At 35.7% G+C, this 20,601-nt stretch overlaps 1 protein-coding gene across 1 annotated transcript in view; it reads left to right on the forward strand.

Annotated features, from left to right (window-relative positions):
* Positions 1-18,666, forward strand: part of MYCT1 (MYC target 1) — an 83,504-nt gene extending 64,838 nt beyond the window's left edge. Inside the window, exon 2 of the mRNA XM_072643731.1 lies at positions 16,184-18,666. Within this exon, the coding sequence (XP_072499832.1) occupies positions 16,184-16,695 (512 nt within the window). The 3' untranslated portion in view covers positions 16,696-18,666. The remainder of the gene's footprint in view (positions 1-16,183) is intronic.
* Positions 18,667-20,601: the final 1,935 nt, after the last annotated feature.

Here is a 20,601-nt window from a genome sequence, read left to right on the forward strand (position 1 = left end):
CTTGAGGTAATTATCAAATTCCTTATAATTTTTTTCTACCAGTTCATCCTCAACAAGTGATATTGAGGTATAAGTTGCAATTATTTTAGAATGGTGTCTTGGCAAATTTGTATATTTGGTACTATAATAGACAATCACCAATAGCTAAAATCTAGTCTTCAACACTTACTAGCTGTGTCACCCTTGGTAAGTCACAACCTCCATTTATGTCAGTTTCCTCATCTATAAAATAGGAATAATAATAGCACCTACTTCCCAGGATTGTTTTGAGAATCAAATGAGATAACTGCCAAGTGCTTAGCATAGAATCTGGCACATAGCAAGCACTAAGTAAATGTTTGCTATTTTTATTCTTATTATGCTTTGAAGCAATATTTTTGTTACCTCTAGGCATATAGTAAGACTCTCTTTGCCATTTCTATTCTATCTCTGTACCTCTGATCCATCTTTTACCTTGGCTACTCTTTTTTGATGGTTTCTTTTGTAGAAAGATTGTCAAGTTTGATTTGATTTAGTTTTTTCAGCAATAAATCAACTCATTCAACTCATTGGACATTGAACCAGACACTTCCATTCAGAGTACCAACAGTCAAACTGAAGTTTACATTTTCAATACCTTCTATCCCCTCTTCTTCATCTTTGTTATTCACCTTAGAAAAGAGGAAAACACAGAACCAGAATATTTAAAATTTTTTCTTTGTATCATGAATTCTCAGTCAAATCATCAAGTGGTGAGCGTCTACTAAATTATCTTGGTCGGTCCTTGAGAAAAAGACTTTGTCTATTATTGGTTCCATGCTCAAAGACTTTTCAGCATAGAAGAACTTACCAAAGATTATAATTCATTGGTATAGCCTTCAGAAACCCAGAGCCCCCTCCATAACACAATGAGGGATCAGAATACAACTTTTAGAAGATAAATTAGATGAACTTAAAAGAAGCTGAAAGTTAGTAGGAATAAATGTACAAGTCTTGTAATTGCTTTAAAAAAATAGCAACTATGTAAATATAGGGAGGAGAGATGACTAGAGAAGGGGCTGAAAGGGGGCTGAAAATTTTAATGATTTACAAGATCAATGAGTCAAGTGACATGACAATAAAAAATAACTCAGTTTTGGCATATATGTAACTGAAGCACAGTGACAAAAATGAGGTATATGACCACTTCTGTAGTATTGTGTTAAGTTTTAGGCACCACATTTTATGAATGCTGACAAACTAGACCCTATCAAAGAAGAAAGAACAGAAGAAGAAGAAAATGGAGAATCATGCCATAGAAAAAAGGAGGAAAAAATATAAATAACTTCAAACATTTGAAGGGCTGTCATATGGAAGAGGTAGTGGAGTTGTTACAAAGTGGTAAATTTTGACTTTATATGTGGAAATGAACTTTCTCACAATAAAAACTATTAAAAAATGTAGTTATCTGCCTTGGAAAGTTTCTCAACATCAAGACCTTCACGTAAAGGCTAGATAGGTACTTTTTAGGGTTATAGAAAGGATTCCTATTTAGGTTTAGGTTGAATTAAAAGGTATTGGAAGTTCCTTCTAACTCTGGCTTTCTGTAACAATAAGCACTCAGTCTTTAGACACATGATAATTAGACAGTGACTATAAGATACTGAGATATGTTTAACAAAAATGGGATAATATGTACATGCAAATGTGTGTGTTATTTTTCAAAGTATAGTCACCTCTGAAGGTTTAAGGGAATAATATAAATATAACCACAGGGGGAAGCTAGGGGGTGCAGGGAATAGAACACCAGTCAGAGAGTTCAAATCTAACCTCAGACACTTACTAGCTGTGCAAATACTTAACTAGGTGGGCAAATCGCTTAACCTGATTGTCTCCAAAAGCTTAAAAACAAAAGAAATAAAACCACAGGCAGAGGCATCAGAACTTCTGAACTTATATTTTGCTTCTGCTTTTCTATTAAGGGGAATGATTTCAAACTGGAAAATACTAGATAAAATTGTTGGGTTGTTGTTGTTGTTTTTTTTTTTTTGTAACTGAAGCCTCAAACATAAGATATTAATATCAGAATAAGAAAACATCTAACCCTAAATATATCTTTCATCAGACCTGAGTGATTTTCCCAACAATTTTCCCCTAGTGCAAGCCATTTCTGAAGCTCTTTCTATAAACCCAGAAATTCCATCTTACTATTTTTAGTCATATTTCATTTTTGAATGATCCTTTTTTGATCTTTATGGACACAACTGTACCATTCAACCATATAGTAGCCATCTACCCCATATTTATTTCATCTTCATATTGGTCATTCCAAGTAATGATTTCATGTCATTGATATAAATGCTGAATGATACAGGACTAATGTCAGAACCTTGTAGTCCTTCACCCGAGATTTTATTCAATGGTTAACATCTATCAAGCAATCAATACTCTTTGAATTTGATTGTTAATCAGTTTCTGAGCTCTCCTGATGATAACTATCATTTTGTCCTGATGTCTCCTTCTTGCTCAAAAACAAATCCTAAGAAACTTTACTGATATTCAGCTGGAATCCAGAAATACCATGTTTCTCTGAACTACTAGTCTGGTAATCCTATCAAAAACAGGAAGTGAAGTTACCATGACATGACTTTTTTTCCTGATGAGCTCATATTAGCTCACTGCAATCACCATTTCCTTTTCCAAGTGTTCACAAATCATTCATTGTTAAGAATGCATTCTAAAGTTTCTTTCCAGGTGCAGCTAAGTGGCACAATAGATAAGAGTGTCTGGCCTAGAGTCAGGAAGATTCATCTTCCTGAGTTCAAATCTGACCTCAAACACTTAACAGCTGTCTGACCCTGGGCAAATCACTTAACCCTATTTGCCTTAGTTTCCTCATCTGTAGAATGAGTTGGAGAAGGAAATAGCAAACCACTTCAGCATCTTTGCAAAGAAAACCCAACTGGTATAATGAATAGTCAGACATTACTGAATGACAAAAGGTTTTCCAGTTCATTAGAATATAGCTTGAAGAACCTAAACAATTCCCCCATTTACCTGTCTGTACACTTTGATTCTCCAGGTTTTTTTCCCCCCAAAGATCACTGACAGTGCTCTATCCATTCTGTCACTAGTGATATAAATTCTGATATGTTTATTTAAAAATCAGGCATTTTATTGTCTTACCATGTGTGCATTATACTGTTACAATATTTTGCTGTTCATGCCATTATATTATTTTAAGTGTTGTTAACAAGCATTTATTAAGCATCTGTTGTATGCCTGGCACTGTACTAGTTCTAAGGATAAAAAAGTTAAAACAAAGTCCTTGCTCTTGCAGAACTTATAGGCATGAAGAAGAGTATAAATTGGAAATAATCTTAAAAATATATAGACATAGCTATTTTCAATCTACCTACTGGAAACAGATTATCTCCAAGTTATTCTCTCTCAAATATGGATACGCAGCTATATATGTATGCATAGATAGATAGATAGACAGATAGATAGACAGGTAGATAGATAGATATATAGATAGATATAGATAGATAGATGTGTGTGTGGTGAATTCCATCCAATAAATATTTTAAGCACCTACTATGTGCAAGAAGGCCCTGGAAGAAGATGAAAAAGAAATCCCATGATCTTATTGTCAAATATTTTATCAAACACCTCTAAGGCTAGTTTACTTGAGAAAAAATACTAGCTCAAATCCATCATAATGTTGGGATAATTGCATTGTCTTATTCAGAGACTCCAAGGTTTCCTGAGACAAGGCACATTTCTTCAACAGTATAATCTATTTCTTTGCTAAAGCTCATTTCTTTTTATCTCTATCTTGATTTCTTTATATTTCTCTATCATGGACAGTTAGCTAATCATGTCCTAAGAGGATATGAGCCAGGATTCCTTCCATAGTGCAGTAATAAGCAGGGACATCACATGCTCAGCATACCAGAATACTGTTTCCATTGTCTCCCATTGGAAGCCGAATGATTTGTCAGATATGATCAGTTCATTTGAAATGCTTGCATTTACTCCCGACATTTCTATACTTTTGCTCTGAGGATGTTGTCTTCCTATGTGACTAAAAATACCTGGAGCTTTTCCACAACTAAAGTTGTTGAGTCACACTTGTTCTTTTTTAAGGTCTAATACACTGTCGATGAATCAACAATTTACAGAAACAAATGCTTCCATCAACTTAAATCCCAATGCCAGTTGGAATGATGTCAGAACTTAATGCACAGTCCTTTTCCTGTGAGGAACAAAGAGCCATAATAACACAAGGTTCTAAAATCAAATGATGGAAATTTATATTTTATACTGCATTCACTCCTTTTAGATTATACTGTTCACCACATAGAGTACTATTCTTTTTAATGTAAGTATGGAGATGAGGTGGCAGGGATGTAGTTGAGAGCCTTGGTTAGTAGACAGAGCCAAGAAGGCTTGGGTTCAACTTTTATCATTGAATGCAAACTACCTGGGTGACCCTGGGCAAGTAACTTAGCCTTTCAGAGACCAAGACAGTTCTTTAAGATTATAAATTGCAGAATAGATGTATCAAAGGCAAAACCTCCCTATACAAATGAAATCAAAGATTCAGTAAAAAATAAAATAATATGTATTAAGAAAAACACAATATAATTAGATTTAACAAATATTTATTGGGCATCCACTATTTTTCTTTAAATATTAAATTGTTTTGGATTTCTTTTATTGTTATGTTATCTATACTTTCCAATGTATTCCTTCTCTTTCTCCTAAGGAGAGTCCTCATTTAAAAAAATTAAAAAGGAAAAAAGAACAATTCAGTAAAATGTATTAACATGAAAAAAGCAATTATATGAAATGTTTCACACCCATAGTCTCCTACTTATGTAAAAAAAAAATGAGCAAGGTACCTTCTCATATCTTCTTTGGGGAAAAGCTTAGTCATTCAATTTTATCATATTTAATTTTGATTAGTTTTTACTATTATTTCTATTCTCATTGTTATAATTATGTAAGTCCTCTTATGATTCTTTGAACTCATCACATTCATCATTTTTTTCACCACTCAGATATGTCATTACATTAATATATCACAACTCTTTTAGCCATTTATCAATTAATATGCATCTCCTATGTTTCAGGTTCTTTGATACTGCACTGTTTAAAAGTATTTTGGTTCATTTGAACTTTTTTTTGTCGATTTCTTTTTTGTCATTGACATCTTTGGAGGGGTCACCTTGTCATCTATTGTTTTCAAGGAACTGTGTACAAAGTACCATGAAGAATACAAAAGAGAATAAGGCAGATTTACTGCCCTTAGCTTACTATCATACAAAGGCATAAAATAAGTACAAATACCTATAACATAAGACAGAATATAAAGGCATAAATGAAATACAAAGTATTATAGGGATTCAGAGGAGAAAGAGACAACCATCACATCCAGTTACAGAAGGATGTGAATGTTTCATGGAGGAGGTGGTAGCTGAACCATGGAGAAAGTTGTCTTGAGGGATTGAAGAGGTTTCATCAGATGGAGGTTTAATTAGAGAATATTCCACGTGGAAGGAACAGGAGTAGACATGAGAAGATCAAGGAAAAGATATGGAAATGAAGAACTGTAAGTAACAGATAGATAAGTTTGTTCATAGTTCCAAACATACGTACAGTGGTTGATAAGGCTGAAATGGGTATTCCAATTTTTGTGGAATATTGTATCAGAGTCTGAAGAGACCTCTTAAATTATCTTCTTTAACCAATACCTTAATAAAAAAATCTCTTTTACAAAATACTCAATAAGTGTCCATTTGGCCTTTTATTGAAATTCTCTAACAAAGGGGAAGCCAGCAGTTCCTGACACAGTCCATCTCACTTTCAGATAGATTTCATTATTGGGATTCCCCATGCCCAGTACTCCATGTCTAAATCTGATTGGGGTCATAGTGTGGGAGATCTTGAAGGTCAGATTAAAGAGTTTGGACCTTACTCTATAGTTAATGTCATTAATATAAAGCCATTGCAAAATTTTTGATAGGGAACATGATATGTTGGAACATGAAACAATGGATGTTTTTCTTGCATTTGACAATGAATCATTTTCCTTCTCAGAATTACTCTTGAGTAAATGATGTAAGTAATATATGGATATACTGCTTTGAGTGATTCTTACTCACTATTAAGTTCTCCACACATTTTGAAGGTTATTTCACATAATGGGTCCAATGTTGACAGTATTGAGTCTGTATTATAGATACACAAAGTTCAAAATGTTTCAAAACCATGTGATGAAAATAGTGAGAAGAAATAAAGCTTTTAACCCACATTTTATTTTTTATGAAAAAAATCTAGTTTCCCTTCTTTTAACCTCCTCTTCCCATACTCAAAAAGAAAGAAAAACAGAACTCTTGAAGAACTAAAATCAAACAAAATCAATTCCTTCTAACTCTATGTACCAAAAAAATATGTCTCCATCTGCACTGAGTCTATCTATATCTTCTCTTTTATAAAATGAAAAATTTAAGTCTTTACAATTTATTATTAACCCAGAACTTTGAATAGAATTGGGTTTTTTGGGTTTTGTTCCAAAACAATAAGTGCGATAATTTTTTTAGTGCAATAGTTTTATTGCCAATTAATAAGTCAGATTCTTTGCCCTACCTTCCTCTCCCTGTCATCACTGTTTAACCCTTACCTATATAGGCCCCTGTATGTAATGGTTCTAAAACTGCTGATTGCAAAGGTCCTGCAAATTGTCTGACATGCACCTTATAAATAGGAAAGAACTCAATACCTCATCAGAAGTACAGTTGTCCTTTGACCTTGGGACAGACTTATGGGAAGGGTCCCTTGGTATATACTTCTGTTCTTAAGACCTCAAGTACTTGTAATATAACTTGATATGCAAGACTTTTGAAAGGACACACACAGCCCAGGGAAACACAGATAAACACAGATATGGGGAAACCTACACAGACAGCTCTAGATTTCTCAGAATTATACTGTTTGGTAGGAATCTCTGTCCTTTATTCTACTACCTACAGGCAACCTCAAAGTGAGAAAAAAAGCTGATGACTTCAGTAGCTATAAGGATTACCCAGAGGCAAATTGTAGTACATCATCTGAACATACACTATGACAATTTTCTAAGTCAAGACTCTGAATGCATTATATTCTTCTTCAGTTTGAAAGCTATATACTCTGAGAAAAAGGAATTGAAGGATTTAGATTCTAGTCTAAGGTCTCAGACCCACCCACTGTTTGTCTTTAGACACATAAAATTCTTTAATTCCTGCAGGGATTGACATTCTTTGTGAAATCAATGTGCTCCTTAACTTACTTTTTGTGTAATGATAAAATAAGAAAAAAGATGTTAAAGGGTTTTGGAATTTTAAAATGAAATAAATGTAACTTCAGAGGATTTCCTGGTATTTGAAATCAAGGGTTGTAGATCACATTTTGAAAAATAAGACTCCAGTAAAATATATTGTTATTTTTGTTCAGTTGTTTAGTCATAGCATGCCAGGCCCTTCTATCCTCCATTATCTCTCAAGGTCTGTTCACGTTCATGTTTATTGTTTCTTTGATACTTCTTATCCTCTTCTATCTCCTTTTCTTTTTGCTTTCATTTCCCCCCCCCAACATCAGGGTCTTTTTCCAATGAGTTACATCTTCTCATTATGTGGCCAAAAGATTTAAGCTTTAGCTTTAGTATTTGACCTTCCAAAAAATAGTCTGAGTTCATTTGAGTATTGACTGATTTGATGTCCTTGCTGTTCAAGGAACTCTCAAAAGTCTTCTCCAGCAAAACAAATCAAAATTGTTGATTCTGTAGCACTCAGCTTTCTTTATAGTCCCATTCTCACAGTCATATATTGCTGTTGGGATTGGAAGCTCAATTCCGTGTGGACAGTCTCGGGCGGGTAAAGGTGGGAGCTTCTAAATCTTAGAGCTCTCACGAGACCCTCCCAGGAAACGGCAGGGAATAGAGGTGAACCGAGCTATCTCGATTAATTCCGCCTCTTCCCATGAGAAACGTGATGGGAGAGAGATCTCCCCGCCCTCGAGATGGTCCCGGATCTGGGCACACTATTGTTATCTAACAGCACGGTATTGAGATGCAAACTGTGTGGCTGAAGGTTAAGTAGGATTGAGGAAGCCTGAAAGCTCTCTTAGCACGTGAGGAGCCAAGAGGACAGTAGGCTCCGCTTCTCTCTTTCCTCTCTCCCCTCCCCCTCTCTCCCCGCTTGTACTTCTACTTCCAATCCCTTAAGATCTTAGCCTCCTTAGGAAATCTCCCCCTCTTCCTCCTAAGGAAGACTTCCCTGCACTTGTAACCGAGACCCTGAAATAAAGCTCAACCCTTGTTCGACTCTGGAACGTCCTTTCTCTCATATGAGCATCCGGTTTTGGCCAACCGAAGACCTCGGAGGTGAGGTAAGAAGACTCGGGTAGCCCACACAGGCCTCTAGGCCTGGCATATTGCTACTACAAAACCATAGCTTTGACTATACAGACCTTTGTCAGGAAGGTGATGTCTCTGTTTTTTAATATACTGTTCAGATTTACCATAATTTTCCTTTTAAGTAGCAGGCATCTTTCAATTTCATGTTTGCAGTCATGATCTACAGTGATCTTTGAGCCCAAGAATATAAAATCAGTCACTGCTTCCATTTTTTCTCTGTTTGCCAGGAAGCAATGAGACCAGTTGCCAAGATCTTACTTCTTTGATATTAAGGTTCAAGCCAACTTTCACACTCTCCTCTTTCACCCTCATTAAGAGGCTTCTTAATTCCTCTTCTATTTCTGCCATCAGAGTGGTATCATCTGCATATCTGAGATTGTTGACTTTTTTTTATTTTGGCAATCTTAATTCCAGATTTTGATTCATCCACCTGGGTATTTCACAGGATGTATGCTGCATATAAGTTAAATAAATAAGATGACAACATATAACCTTGTCATACTCCCTTTCCAATCTTAAACCTATCAGTTGTTCCATGTTTGGTTCTAAATTTTGTTTCTTGGCCCACATACAGGTTCCTCAGCAGGCATGTAAGATGATCTGGTACTCCCATTTTTGAGGACTTGTCACATTTTGTTGTGATCCGCACAAAGGCTTTAGTGTAGTCAATAAAGCAGAAGTAGACACTATTTTCTGCAACTCCCTTGCTTTCTTCATAATCTAGTGAATGCTGGCAGTTGCTTCTCTAGTTATTCCATCTTGAAGATCAGCCTGCTCTTCTGTTAATTCTCAGCTCACGTATTGCAGAATCTTAAGCATAACCTTGCTGGTGTGTGAAACGAGTACAATAGTTTGGTAAATGAAACATTCCTTGGCATTGCCCTTCTTTAAGACTGTGACACAAAATGATCTTTTCCAGTCCAGTGACCACTGTTGACTTTTTTAAATTTGCTGAAATACTATGTGTAGCATCTTAGCAACAGCATCTTTTGGAATTTTAATAGCTCAGCTGGAATTTCATTACCTCTACTACTCTGATTGTTAATGTTTCCCGAAGCCCACTTGACTTCATTCTCCAGGATGTCTGGCTAGATCAGTAACCACACAATTGTGTGGTTATTGATGATGTTAAGATCTTTCTTGAATAGTTCTTTTTCTTGTCACCTTTCTTAATCTTTCCTGTGTTTCTTATGCCTCTACGATTTTGGTCTTTTATCATGCCCATTTTTGCATGAAAAATATTCTTTATATCTGTAAATTTCTTGTCTTTCCCATTCTTTTGATTTTCTCTATTTCTTTGAATTGTTCATTTAAGAAAACCTTCTTGTCTCCTCTTACTATTCTCTGGAATTCTGCATTTAGTTGGACATATCTTTTTCTTTCTACTTTCCCTTTCCTTCTTTCCTCAACTTTTTTGTAAAACCTCATCACATAGCCATTTTTGCTTACTTGTTCTTCTTTTTCTTTGGAATGTTTTTTGTTACTGCCTCCTGTATATTATTATAAACCTTTTTCCATAGTTCTTCAGACACTCTACCTATCAGATCTAATACCTTCAATCTATTGGTGACTTCTACTTCATATTCATAAGGGATATTATTTAGGTTATATCTGTATAGTCTGATGGTTTTCTCTACTTTCTTCAGTTGAAGTCTGAATTTTGCAATAAGAAGCTCATGATATGGTGGGAGTGGGATTTTGGCTAAGTAAAAATAAAAAGGGGGCTGGCTGAAAACTGGAACTTGTGCTGAGATTGCTCTGTCTTCTTCCCTGGAGCTGAGATGTCCCTGCCTTCTACCCTTAGACTGGAGCTCTCTCTGCCTTCTTTCCTCAGATCTTGGATCACGTTGTCTTCTCTTGGACCTGAAATCTCTGCCTTCTGGAGGCCATTTCTGTAGGTGCAGGTGCCAGGTTGGTCTGAGCCAGCCCCTCACATAGACCTGCTAGCTGTTCTTCCCATTGAGTCTCATCCTCCCCCTCTGACCCTGTGGGACCCAGGAATCCTGTCTTGAGTGAAACACAGGTGAAAGGCTTGAGTGAACCTGGAAATACCCATGTGAAGGCCTGGATCTGCCTCCAAGGAACTGGGCCCCTCAAGCCTTTTTTCATTTAGAGACAAAGCTGATTGTGATGCCAATAGAGGAGGCTCAGTCTGCAGAAGACCAAAGCCTGGCCCAATCTGTGAGAGTGTGTGGAGCCAGAAGAAATGGCTCTTGGCAGCTGCAGACTCCCACCCCAGCTTCAGAGGCTGCATTGAGGACATAGTCTTCTGCAAACAGAAAATCATGCACCAGCTCTCCCTATACTTTGGTCTTGGCTTGTAACCTTTTCAAGTTGAAGAACTTATCTTCAGTATAGCAGTTGACCTTGATGCTGTGTTCATCTTCACTGAAACCATTTGTCAACATGGCTGAAAACATCATGCTAAAGAGCATGGGAGCAAGCACACAGCCTTCTTTCACTCCATTGGTGACTGGGAAGGCACAAGAGCTTTGTCCATTTTCCAGAACCTGGGCAAACATGCCATCATGAAATTGACATACAATATTGATGAACTTCTCTGGGCAACCAAATTTTGATATAATTTTCCATAAGCCCTCATGACTAACAGTGTTGAAGACCTTGGTCAGATCTACAAATGTTGTGTACAGACCTGTGTTCTGCTCCTGGCATTTCTCCTGGAGTTGTGGGATAGCAAACACCATATAGCCTGTTCTCGGCCCTTTCCGAAGCCACACTGGCTGTCAGGTATACGCCCATCTTCCAGGTGAAGAATGAGCCTATTAAGGAGGACTCTAGCAAGAATTTTGTCAGCAATGACTAAGAGAGAGAGATTCCCCTGTGATTGTCACTAGACAATTTGTTCTCTTTACCCTTATAGAGATGGACAGTGGAGTCATCCTTGAACTCCTGGGGGATAACCTCTTGCCATATAACCTGGAAACATTCAGTCAGCTTTTGTATGGGCAATGGTCCCCCTGCCTTGTAAATCTCAGCTGGAATAGACTCAGCACCAGGTGTTTTGCCACATGAAAGGAGTCTAATGGCCCTCTAAACCTCTTCTTCCATTGGAAGTTCAACTAAGGAGGGATTGACTTCGCCCTGATTTAAACCATCAGTGACCTTTGCATTGGATTGATGATGGTCTGTTGAGAACACCATGGAAATGTACAGCCTATCTCTCTAGGATCATGTCCTCATCACTAATCAATGTAATTCAATCAGCACTGAGTAGCTGTGATGTATCATAGGTTTTTGGTCCATAAATAGCTTTCAGGGAATGATAAAAGCTCTTTGGATTGTTACTATCAGCATAAAACTGAATTTCATCTTCTTACTGAGCCAAGAATCTTGAATCTCTCCACATTTTGTACTTGCTTTTGATAGAATTAAATTTTGCCTTCTTAGAGGTAGCTGAACTATCCTGCTGGTAAATCCTGTGGAGTTCTCTTTTTTTTCATTTACCAGCTTCTGAATTTCCCTATCATTTTCGTCAAACCAGTCTTGGTGTTTGCAAGTGTTCTGACCCAGAGGAGTAAATGCAGTGCTATACACCAAATCTCTTAGAGCTGCCCACTCCTTCTCTGCTCCACTGTTGCCAACTGTGTGTTGGCTCAAATTTCCCTCCAAGTCAGCAGCTAAGTGTTCACGCAATTCTAGGACATGCATAATCTAAATCATCAACCCATCTCCCTTCCTTGATCTCTAAGGCTCAGTCTTTGACCCCTTCTTGGAGAATTGTTGAGCAGATTCATTGAATTTGACAGCCACTCTCAGCTTGGTGAAGTGGGTAGTAGAAATTTCCATGGGTTCCATAGTAAGAGATTTTTCAGGAGCCCAAAAAAGAAGTCTCTGCAATCTTCACCATGTACCTGGTCAGGTCCCATCAAGGTTAGAACCAGAAAAAGTTCACTGAAATAAGAAATAAGGTGCAAAAAGTAGAGAAATAGAGACTGAGGCCAGAACCTGCATTTTCCAAATAAGACAGAGACCAGAATATAGGGATTGATTAGAAACTGGGGCCTGCTGTTAGTCATGGGCCCTGGCAGTCAGTCAATAAGCATGGTTTAAGCATCTCCAGTTTTCTGGGCACCTCACCAAGTTTTAGGAAGGGTAAAGGCAATCCCTGCTGTTAAGGAGCTGCCAATCTGTCACAGAAACATGGAAATGTTCCACAATGGATAAATGGTCAAAGGATATGAATAAGCAATTTTCAGAGGAAGAAATTAAAGATATCTATAATCATATGAAAAAATGCTCTAAATTACTTTTGATTAGAGAGATGCAAATCAAAAAACTCTAAGATACCATATCACACCTATAAGATTGGCAAACATGACAGAACAGGAAAATGCTAAATGTTGGAGAGGATGTGGGAGAGTTGGAACACTAATTCATTGTTGGTGGAGCTGTGAGCTCATCCAACCATTCTGGAGAGCAATTTGGAACTATGCCCAAAGGGCTACAAAAACGTGCATACCCTTTGACCCAGCAATACCGCTTCTAGGACTGTATCCCCAAGAGATCATAACAATGGGAAAGGGTCCCACATGTACAAAAATATTTATAGCAGCTCTTTGTGGTGGCCAAGAACTGGAAATCAAGGGGATGCCCATCAATTGGGGAATGGCTGAATAAGTTGTGGTATATGAATGTAATGGAAAACTATTGCGCCATAAGAAATGATGAAGAAGAAGACTTCAGAGAGGCCTGGAAGGACTTACATGATCTGACGCTGAGCAAAAGGAGCAGAACCAAGAGAACTTTGTGCACAGCAACGACCACGGTGTGCAAGAGCTTTTTCTGGTAGACCTGGAACTTCATAATAACGCAAGAACTTTAAAAATAATAATAATAATTCCCAATGGTTTTCTAAGACAAAATGCCTTCCACACTCAGAGAAAGAAATATGGAATTCATCTGCAGAATGTAGCAGATCATATTTGTATATGTGTGTGTGCATTATGTCTTGATTTGTTATATGATTTCTTTCATTTATTTTAGTTCGTCTACACAGCATGACTATAGTGAAAACGTATTCAATAGGAAAGTATATATAGATCCTATATAGAATTGTATGGCATCTAGGGGAGGGAGGGGTGTGATGAGGGGTGGGTGGGGTGGTAAAAATCTAAGTTTTTTGGTAGTGATTGCAGAACATTAAAAAATTAATTAATTAATTAATTGAAAAAATAAAGAAACATGGAAATGGTTGAGAAGAAACAACAGATCAGGAATCTTGTAGCTGATCTAGGGAAAGGAGAGTGTTTGGAAGTGGACAGCTATCTAGTTCAGTGGGATACACTGGAATAAAGGGGAAATCAAGGAGTGAAATTAATAATAGTTTAAGGAGAATAGAATTAGGGAAGATTCAAAATCAAGACAAGAATGAAAAAAAAAATCCAGGTACACCTCAGCCATACTGCAGAATCCATTCCTGAGCTCTGCAGTAAATATTGCAATCAAGTGAGTCACCCGAATTTTTGTTTTTTCAGTGCATATGAAAGTTATGTCTCTTATATACTGTTGTCTATTACATGCACAATACTATTTTGTTTTTTGAAACTATATATTTTAATTTCAAAATATTTAACTGGTAATAAAAGCTACCTATGTCTGAAAAAGATAAAAAAATAAAAAGAATTAATATTTTTAAAATTCTCAGGATTGCAATTTTCAGATACGGGAGGCATGAGTCTTTTGGCCACCGGAGGGAGATTTCTCCTAATTTTTATTCCTGTAACCATGTCATACAATTCTTTGCAAGCCATCTGAAGTAAAATGCTTCCAGGCATGTTTATGCTTTAAATTTTCTTGTCTTTAAAACAACAACAACAACAACAACACAATTAAAGCATTTTATATTGCTTACTCAGTTCTATATTCTTTAATAATTTTATTGGGAGGTATTATGAAGGGATAATATTCATGAATATTAAGATATTAGTTTCTAACTGTTAATAATGTTCCCATTAAAACTCAGTGATAATATTTTTTTCCTATTTGACACTAATTCTGTATCATATAAAAGTTATTTTCTATTAAATTATATATTAGATTATTCTTTTTAAATTGCATTTTATATTTTTCAACAAACCATAATGAAATTTTAGGTTATTTCTTGTTGTAGCTATTGTATATTGCCAACTTCATCTTTTAATCCTAAAATATTCCTTATTGCTTTACTTTTTTTCTTTTGAGAAGGAACAGATTCTCAATCTTTGACTGCAAGATCAAAGGTCAACCTTTTTTTCTGTGAGTGATAGAGGGAAAGGCAGGTTATTATTCCTTAATTTTACTGATAATTTAAAAAGTTTTTTCTGGCTATAATTTTTTAAAATTGTAAATAAGGTTTTTTTTATATTTTCTACTTCTTCTATCATCATAGTTATTATCAACATCACTACAATTCTTCCTCCCAAAGCCACCTCACATGGGAAATTGTACTCATAAAGACCGGAAAAAAGAGTATTAATTCACTGAAAAATTCCAAAAACACAAGCAATTTGCAACCCAAATTGTCTCCCCCCCTTCCTCCTTCTCAAGATGGTAAGCAATTTGACACACCAACCTCATTTTAAAATTAGGAAACCTTGATATGTAATTTGATGAATCATCTATTTATAATATGGTTAATACAAAACTAACTACCCCATAACACTGTTTCACCTAAAATCATCTTCTAATGGAAACAGTGAAATGACTTGCCCAAGGTCACCAGCCAGTATATGGTAGAGCCAATATTTGAACCCAGGTTTTCTGAATTCCAGTCCAATGCTCTTGTGCCTAGATGCTTAGGATTATTAAGAAGAAGAGATGATAGCAGGCTATAAATATGCTTTTTAAAAATTTGTGTTCTGAATCATGCGACATTGGAATTTATAATCTGGTTGAGAAGATAATAAACACCAGATATAAATATCAAATGAATGGTATAAGCAGTAAGTTTTGTGAAGGTTAAGATTAAAAGATTATTTCTAGCTAAGGTAGTAAGTTCCTAGTAGAAAGGAATCAGTGACAGACCCTGTGACTTTTCTCCAAGAACCAGACAAGCTAACTGGCTAAGTGAGGCTAGTCCTCAGAGAAAAGTCATAAGGTCTGTCATCCAGAAGGCTGGTCACCAGATGATGTTTTCCTGGCCATAAGTCATGAAATAGAGAGCGCTTGCAGCGTGGGTTAGTGGAAGGAGTACGAACGGGAACATAATATCTTACAAAGCATCAAAAAAAAAAAAGTGTCATGCTGGATTGGAGTATTTTAAACAAGTAAAACCCTTAAATTTGTTACTGTGGAACTGCCATCTTCAACTAGAAGTTGTGTACTTCTGGGAACTAGTGCAGCAAAGAACAGCTGAATGAATCATTTCTCTACCCCCTACCACTCTCCTCCAATTTGGTCTAGGGATTATCTTCCCAAGAAAGAAGTTCTGGAAATCCTTGGACTCTTGCGACTAAGTCCTTTGGAAAAAGTGTTTGAAACATATTATGCTCCTATGAGAAATGTTTAAGTTCTTTCAGGTAATCAAAATAACTCAAACAATAATACATTCAGGGTTATTAAAACTACATTATGCATTATATTGTTTTAATAATTGGTACTACTTTGATCATTACTCATTATTTACTTAAGTGATTCTCCTAGTTCTCTAATTTAATATTAATAATGAATTCTCAAATTCATTTGAATAATATACATCCTTGTACTTTGCCACTTTCTTTAGCTGAATGTTTAAGTAATTACTTTGACACTTTGCTTTCTTTCTTTTAGATGATCTTATAATGTCCTTCACAGTATCCATGGCCATTGGGCTTGTCATTGGAGGTATCATCTGGGCATTGCTTGTCTGTCTTTCTAGACGAAGAGCCAGCGCCCCCATCTCCCGATGGAGTTCAGGACGTCGTTCCAGACCTTATTCCCACAATCTCAACAGGACTGGATTTTACCGGCACAGTGGTTGTGAACGTCGCAGCAACCTAAGCTTGGCCAGCCTCACCTTCCAGCGACAAGCTTCCCTGGAACAAGCCAACTCCTTTCCTAGAAAATCAAGTTTCCGGGCCTCTACTTTCCACCCTTTCTTACAGTGTCCTCCATTACCTGTGGAAACTGACAGTCAACTAATGACTCTTCCTTCCACCAACACCTCCCCCATTATCAATACCACACACAATTTGAGCCGCCCGGACTTTCATTGGTCTAATAACAGCCTTCGTGTTGGCCTTTCAACACAAACTCCTCCACCAGCTTATGAGTCTATTATAAAGGCATTCCCAGATTCTTGAATAGACTATTATCTGTGCTTTCTCTGAGGTAATCACAAATAAATTTAATAAATTTGAGGAGGGGGTGTAGTCAAGATGACTAGAGAGTCCCCAGGACTGTATTATGCTAGTAATGTTCAAAATCAATGCACTATGTTTGTTCTGTGCAAAAAAAAAAAAAAAAAGTGCCTATGTACCACAAAAGCTTCATATTCTATTATATAAGTTTTGTAATTTTGTATTCTTGTATTACAAGGCTTTTAGAATAGAGGAATGGGTCTGCTGAAATATTATATACCTCCTTTACTGTTCTTAAATAACTGATGAATTTATATAATTTCTCTTATGTTTATTATGGGGGGAATTATTTAAATATCCATCCCGATGCTTCATGATGAAAACTAGGGGATTTTTTTTGAGAAAATTCCCTTCATTTTGACATTAAATCAGATTTCGAAACCCTTTTAAACCATCTGGTAGAATTAAAACTGTAACAAAAAGAGACTCATTTGAACTGACCTGTGAAAGATATCATAGGAAAACAATCATCAGAAGGCATATCGGACTTTTTTCATTTCCAGAGAGACTCTATGTTAGTTTTTTCTCATTTGTGATTATTCATGTCAACAAAGTTACTATGGAGATCCTCTTACACAGAGGGAAGGGAAAAAAGATAAATATATATGTGTATGTATATATATATATACATACACATATATATTGCTATTATGTGCCAGAAACTTTGGTAAGCATATTTTACAAATATCTCATTTGATCCTCACAATAACCTCAGGAGGTAGGTGCTATTATTATTTTCATTTTACAATTAAGGAAACTGAGGTTAAATGAATTGCCCGGGATCACACAGCTAGTAAATATGTGAGACCAAAAATATACTAAAATATTTCTGACTCCAGGCCCAGTGCTCTATCTGCTTCTCCACCAGCTGGGTGTTAAAACTTTCATTGGTATCACTTTCATTTTTTCTTAGCGATTGTCATCACTGAAAAAAAAATCCAACTATATTTTATACCAAGAAAGGAATGAATTTTACAATAAAACTATATGACATTAAAGGACAAGATTTTCTTTCTGACTCTAAGACTTATATCTGATTTATATCTCAGAAAAACAAAATATGTATTTCTATCATCATCTTTTTCCTTGCACTTAAGATATTTGGTGAGAGAAGAATCCTATCCTTTATAAAAATAAAGGTTAACTTCTGTTTCAAAGAAACCATTCCTAATTTACCAATATGAACTGCTAGTTGCAATATCTCCTATGACTTTTTGGTTAATGATAAAGTATATTGAACTGTAAGGGGTACATACATAGGGCACACAGATCTGCACAGTTTTAAGGGGACTATTTTTATGGGCTGTCATCCTCTTAAAGAACACCTCTCCAGCTGCTGGAAATGTAATTGGTCAAATTTCATGCTGATGCTCTGGCCTTTGTCAGGCAATGGGTTCAATTAATCTAAATGAGATCCATAGTTGGATTCAGTTATAGTGAAAATGCAGTTTATTTTTTGGGTAAAAATTTTACATTTTGTAGGGGACTGATTTTTCATTTTCAATTCTAAAAGTCAGGAATGGCACCATTAATAGTAACTAAATATTGGCCTAAAATTTAATTTTTAAAAATTAATTCTGACATTCTACTTAGGATCTTCTTGATAATTTCAGACTTCTTTTATGTCTTTTTATGCCACAAGTAAAATTGTTTATTCTGAATGTTGCCTTTAGGATATATACTCTTTAATGCTATATTCTCTTTCAGAAAACCCTGTGATAACTGAATTGATACAAGTTGCTCTTGTATGAAGGTTTTCTTCTAAGTTGGAGTTTTTGTTATCAATATAAGGCAGATTTTAAAGAAAGCTTTACATTTGTAAAAAGTCTATTTTTTTATTTGTATGAGAAATACATATCTTTTTTCTTTCTTTTAATCTGAAATTTACACTGGAAATAAAAAGCTTACTACTGAGGAGTTTTCATTTTTATTAATTTCAATTTATTTTAATTTTAATTTTATTTTTATTATTTTTGTTTTATTTTATTCATTATTGTAAGAAACTAAAATCTTCCAGTATATTTAACAACTTGGCAAGTGGGATGCTTAAAAAATGATCATAACATTCACCGAATAAGTATTTTATAAAGGTAGTAGAGACCATAGAATGTGTGTGTGTGTGTGTGTGTGTGTGTGTGTGTGTGTTGGGGAGAGGGTGAAGAGGCCAAAATAAAATATTTTGTTTTTCTTTAAACGTTTTTCTTGGGTAAATATTTGACTAAACTAATTTCAGCTTTAGTTTATAATGCACTTGTACACTACATAGAACAATTTAGGAATTATTTGGTAACAGCTACAATGAAATTTACAATTCAAAAAGTCAGAAGGTAGCTAAAATTGACATAATTGCTGATATAATTCAGAAAAAAAAATCTTCATACTGAGGAAAGTTAGAGCTCCCTCCCCAATTATGCATATGAGTTAACTGTCAGATAACTGTTGACAAATTGTTCTTTTCCATTTTATTTTGTCAGTGCATATCCAATTACAGTAAACGTTGGTGAAAACCAGTTGATATACCTCAACAGTCACCACTTATCACATCTCAGTGAATAACTTTTATCACTGTCTTAGACTATCTATAGAAAACATCACATACATCAAACTTATTTAAATGATATGCAAAGTCATTTAGTCAATCAATCATTCAACATGAAGTTACTAAGTGCTTATCCTGTGTTGGGAACTGTATTAGACACTGGAATGGAAGGACCAAAATAAATCAATCCCTGCCCTCAAGTAGCTTACGTTCTATCAGAGGAAATCCATATGAATATCATAATATAATAAGCTCATATGAACTCAAAATTGCCGAGATAAGTAGGAAGTGTGTCCAAGGCATGGGCAATTGCTTGTAAAAAGACAAGATCTGAAGTGGAATGTAGTTAATGAAGAATAATAAATAGGCCAGCTTAGCCAATAGAAACTAAGCATGGAAAATAGCAATAAGCTCAGAAAGCTAATAGTAATACGCATAGAGCCATCCATATTGCATAAGGCTTTGAATACCTAACACAGGACTTTGTATTTTATCCTGGAGTCAAATCACTTCACTACCCTGATCAAGAAGTTCCAATGGCCTCCCTGTTTCCTTTCAAAGCTTGGCTTAGAGGTTTTCTAGTCCCTACCCCAGTTGCTAGTGCCCACCTGATGGCTTTGTATGTATTGCGCATGTGGTATATCTTGGATTGTTCATATGGAGGTTATTATATTACAATATTCATATGGATATCCTCTGATAGAACATAAGATCCTTGGGGGCAGGGATGGATTTATTTTGGTCCTTATAATAGAGTTCCCAATACATGATAAGCACTTAGTTTAACTTCTATATTGGTGAAAACACCTGAACAGTCAAGACATCATATGTCAATATGATATCACTGTCTTAGAGTATCTCTAAAAGATCCCATATACATTGGACTTATTTAAATGACATACAAAGTCATTCAGTCAATCAATTATTCAACAAAAAGTTACTAAGGGCTTCCTTGCTGAATCTTGGGAACCTAAACTTGGAGAGCTGCAACAACAGTTGTTTTATGAGCTTTTTGTCACTCAGAGCTCAATTAGAGTTTAACATTAAAATGAAAATAAATGTTAACGCTGAAACAATTATGCTTGAGCTGTGTAAACAATATTAGGGAATATAACTAGTAAGTCAAGGCACAAAATAATTTAAAAGCCCTGAAAAAGTGTTATGATTAGGAAAGGCTTCTGTAGCCCATGCTAGTGAGTTACCCTGGAAGAGGGTAAATCTTTTAACAGGTTGGTGATATCTTCAAAGGCAGTGGAAAGTGGTGGGAAGGGAAAAAAAAAATATTAAATTCATTTCATTTAACATGAAAC

The sequence above is a fragment of the Notamacropus eugenii genome, chromosome 2 (genome assembly GCF_028372415.1).
Source record: "Notamacropus eugenii isolate mMacEug1 chromosome 2, mMacEug1.pri_v2, whole genome shotgun sequence".
NCBI classification, from domain to species: Eukaryota; Metazoa; Chordata; class Mammalia; order Diprotodontia; family Macropodidae; genus Notamacropus; species Notamacropus eugenii.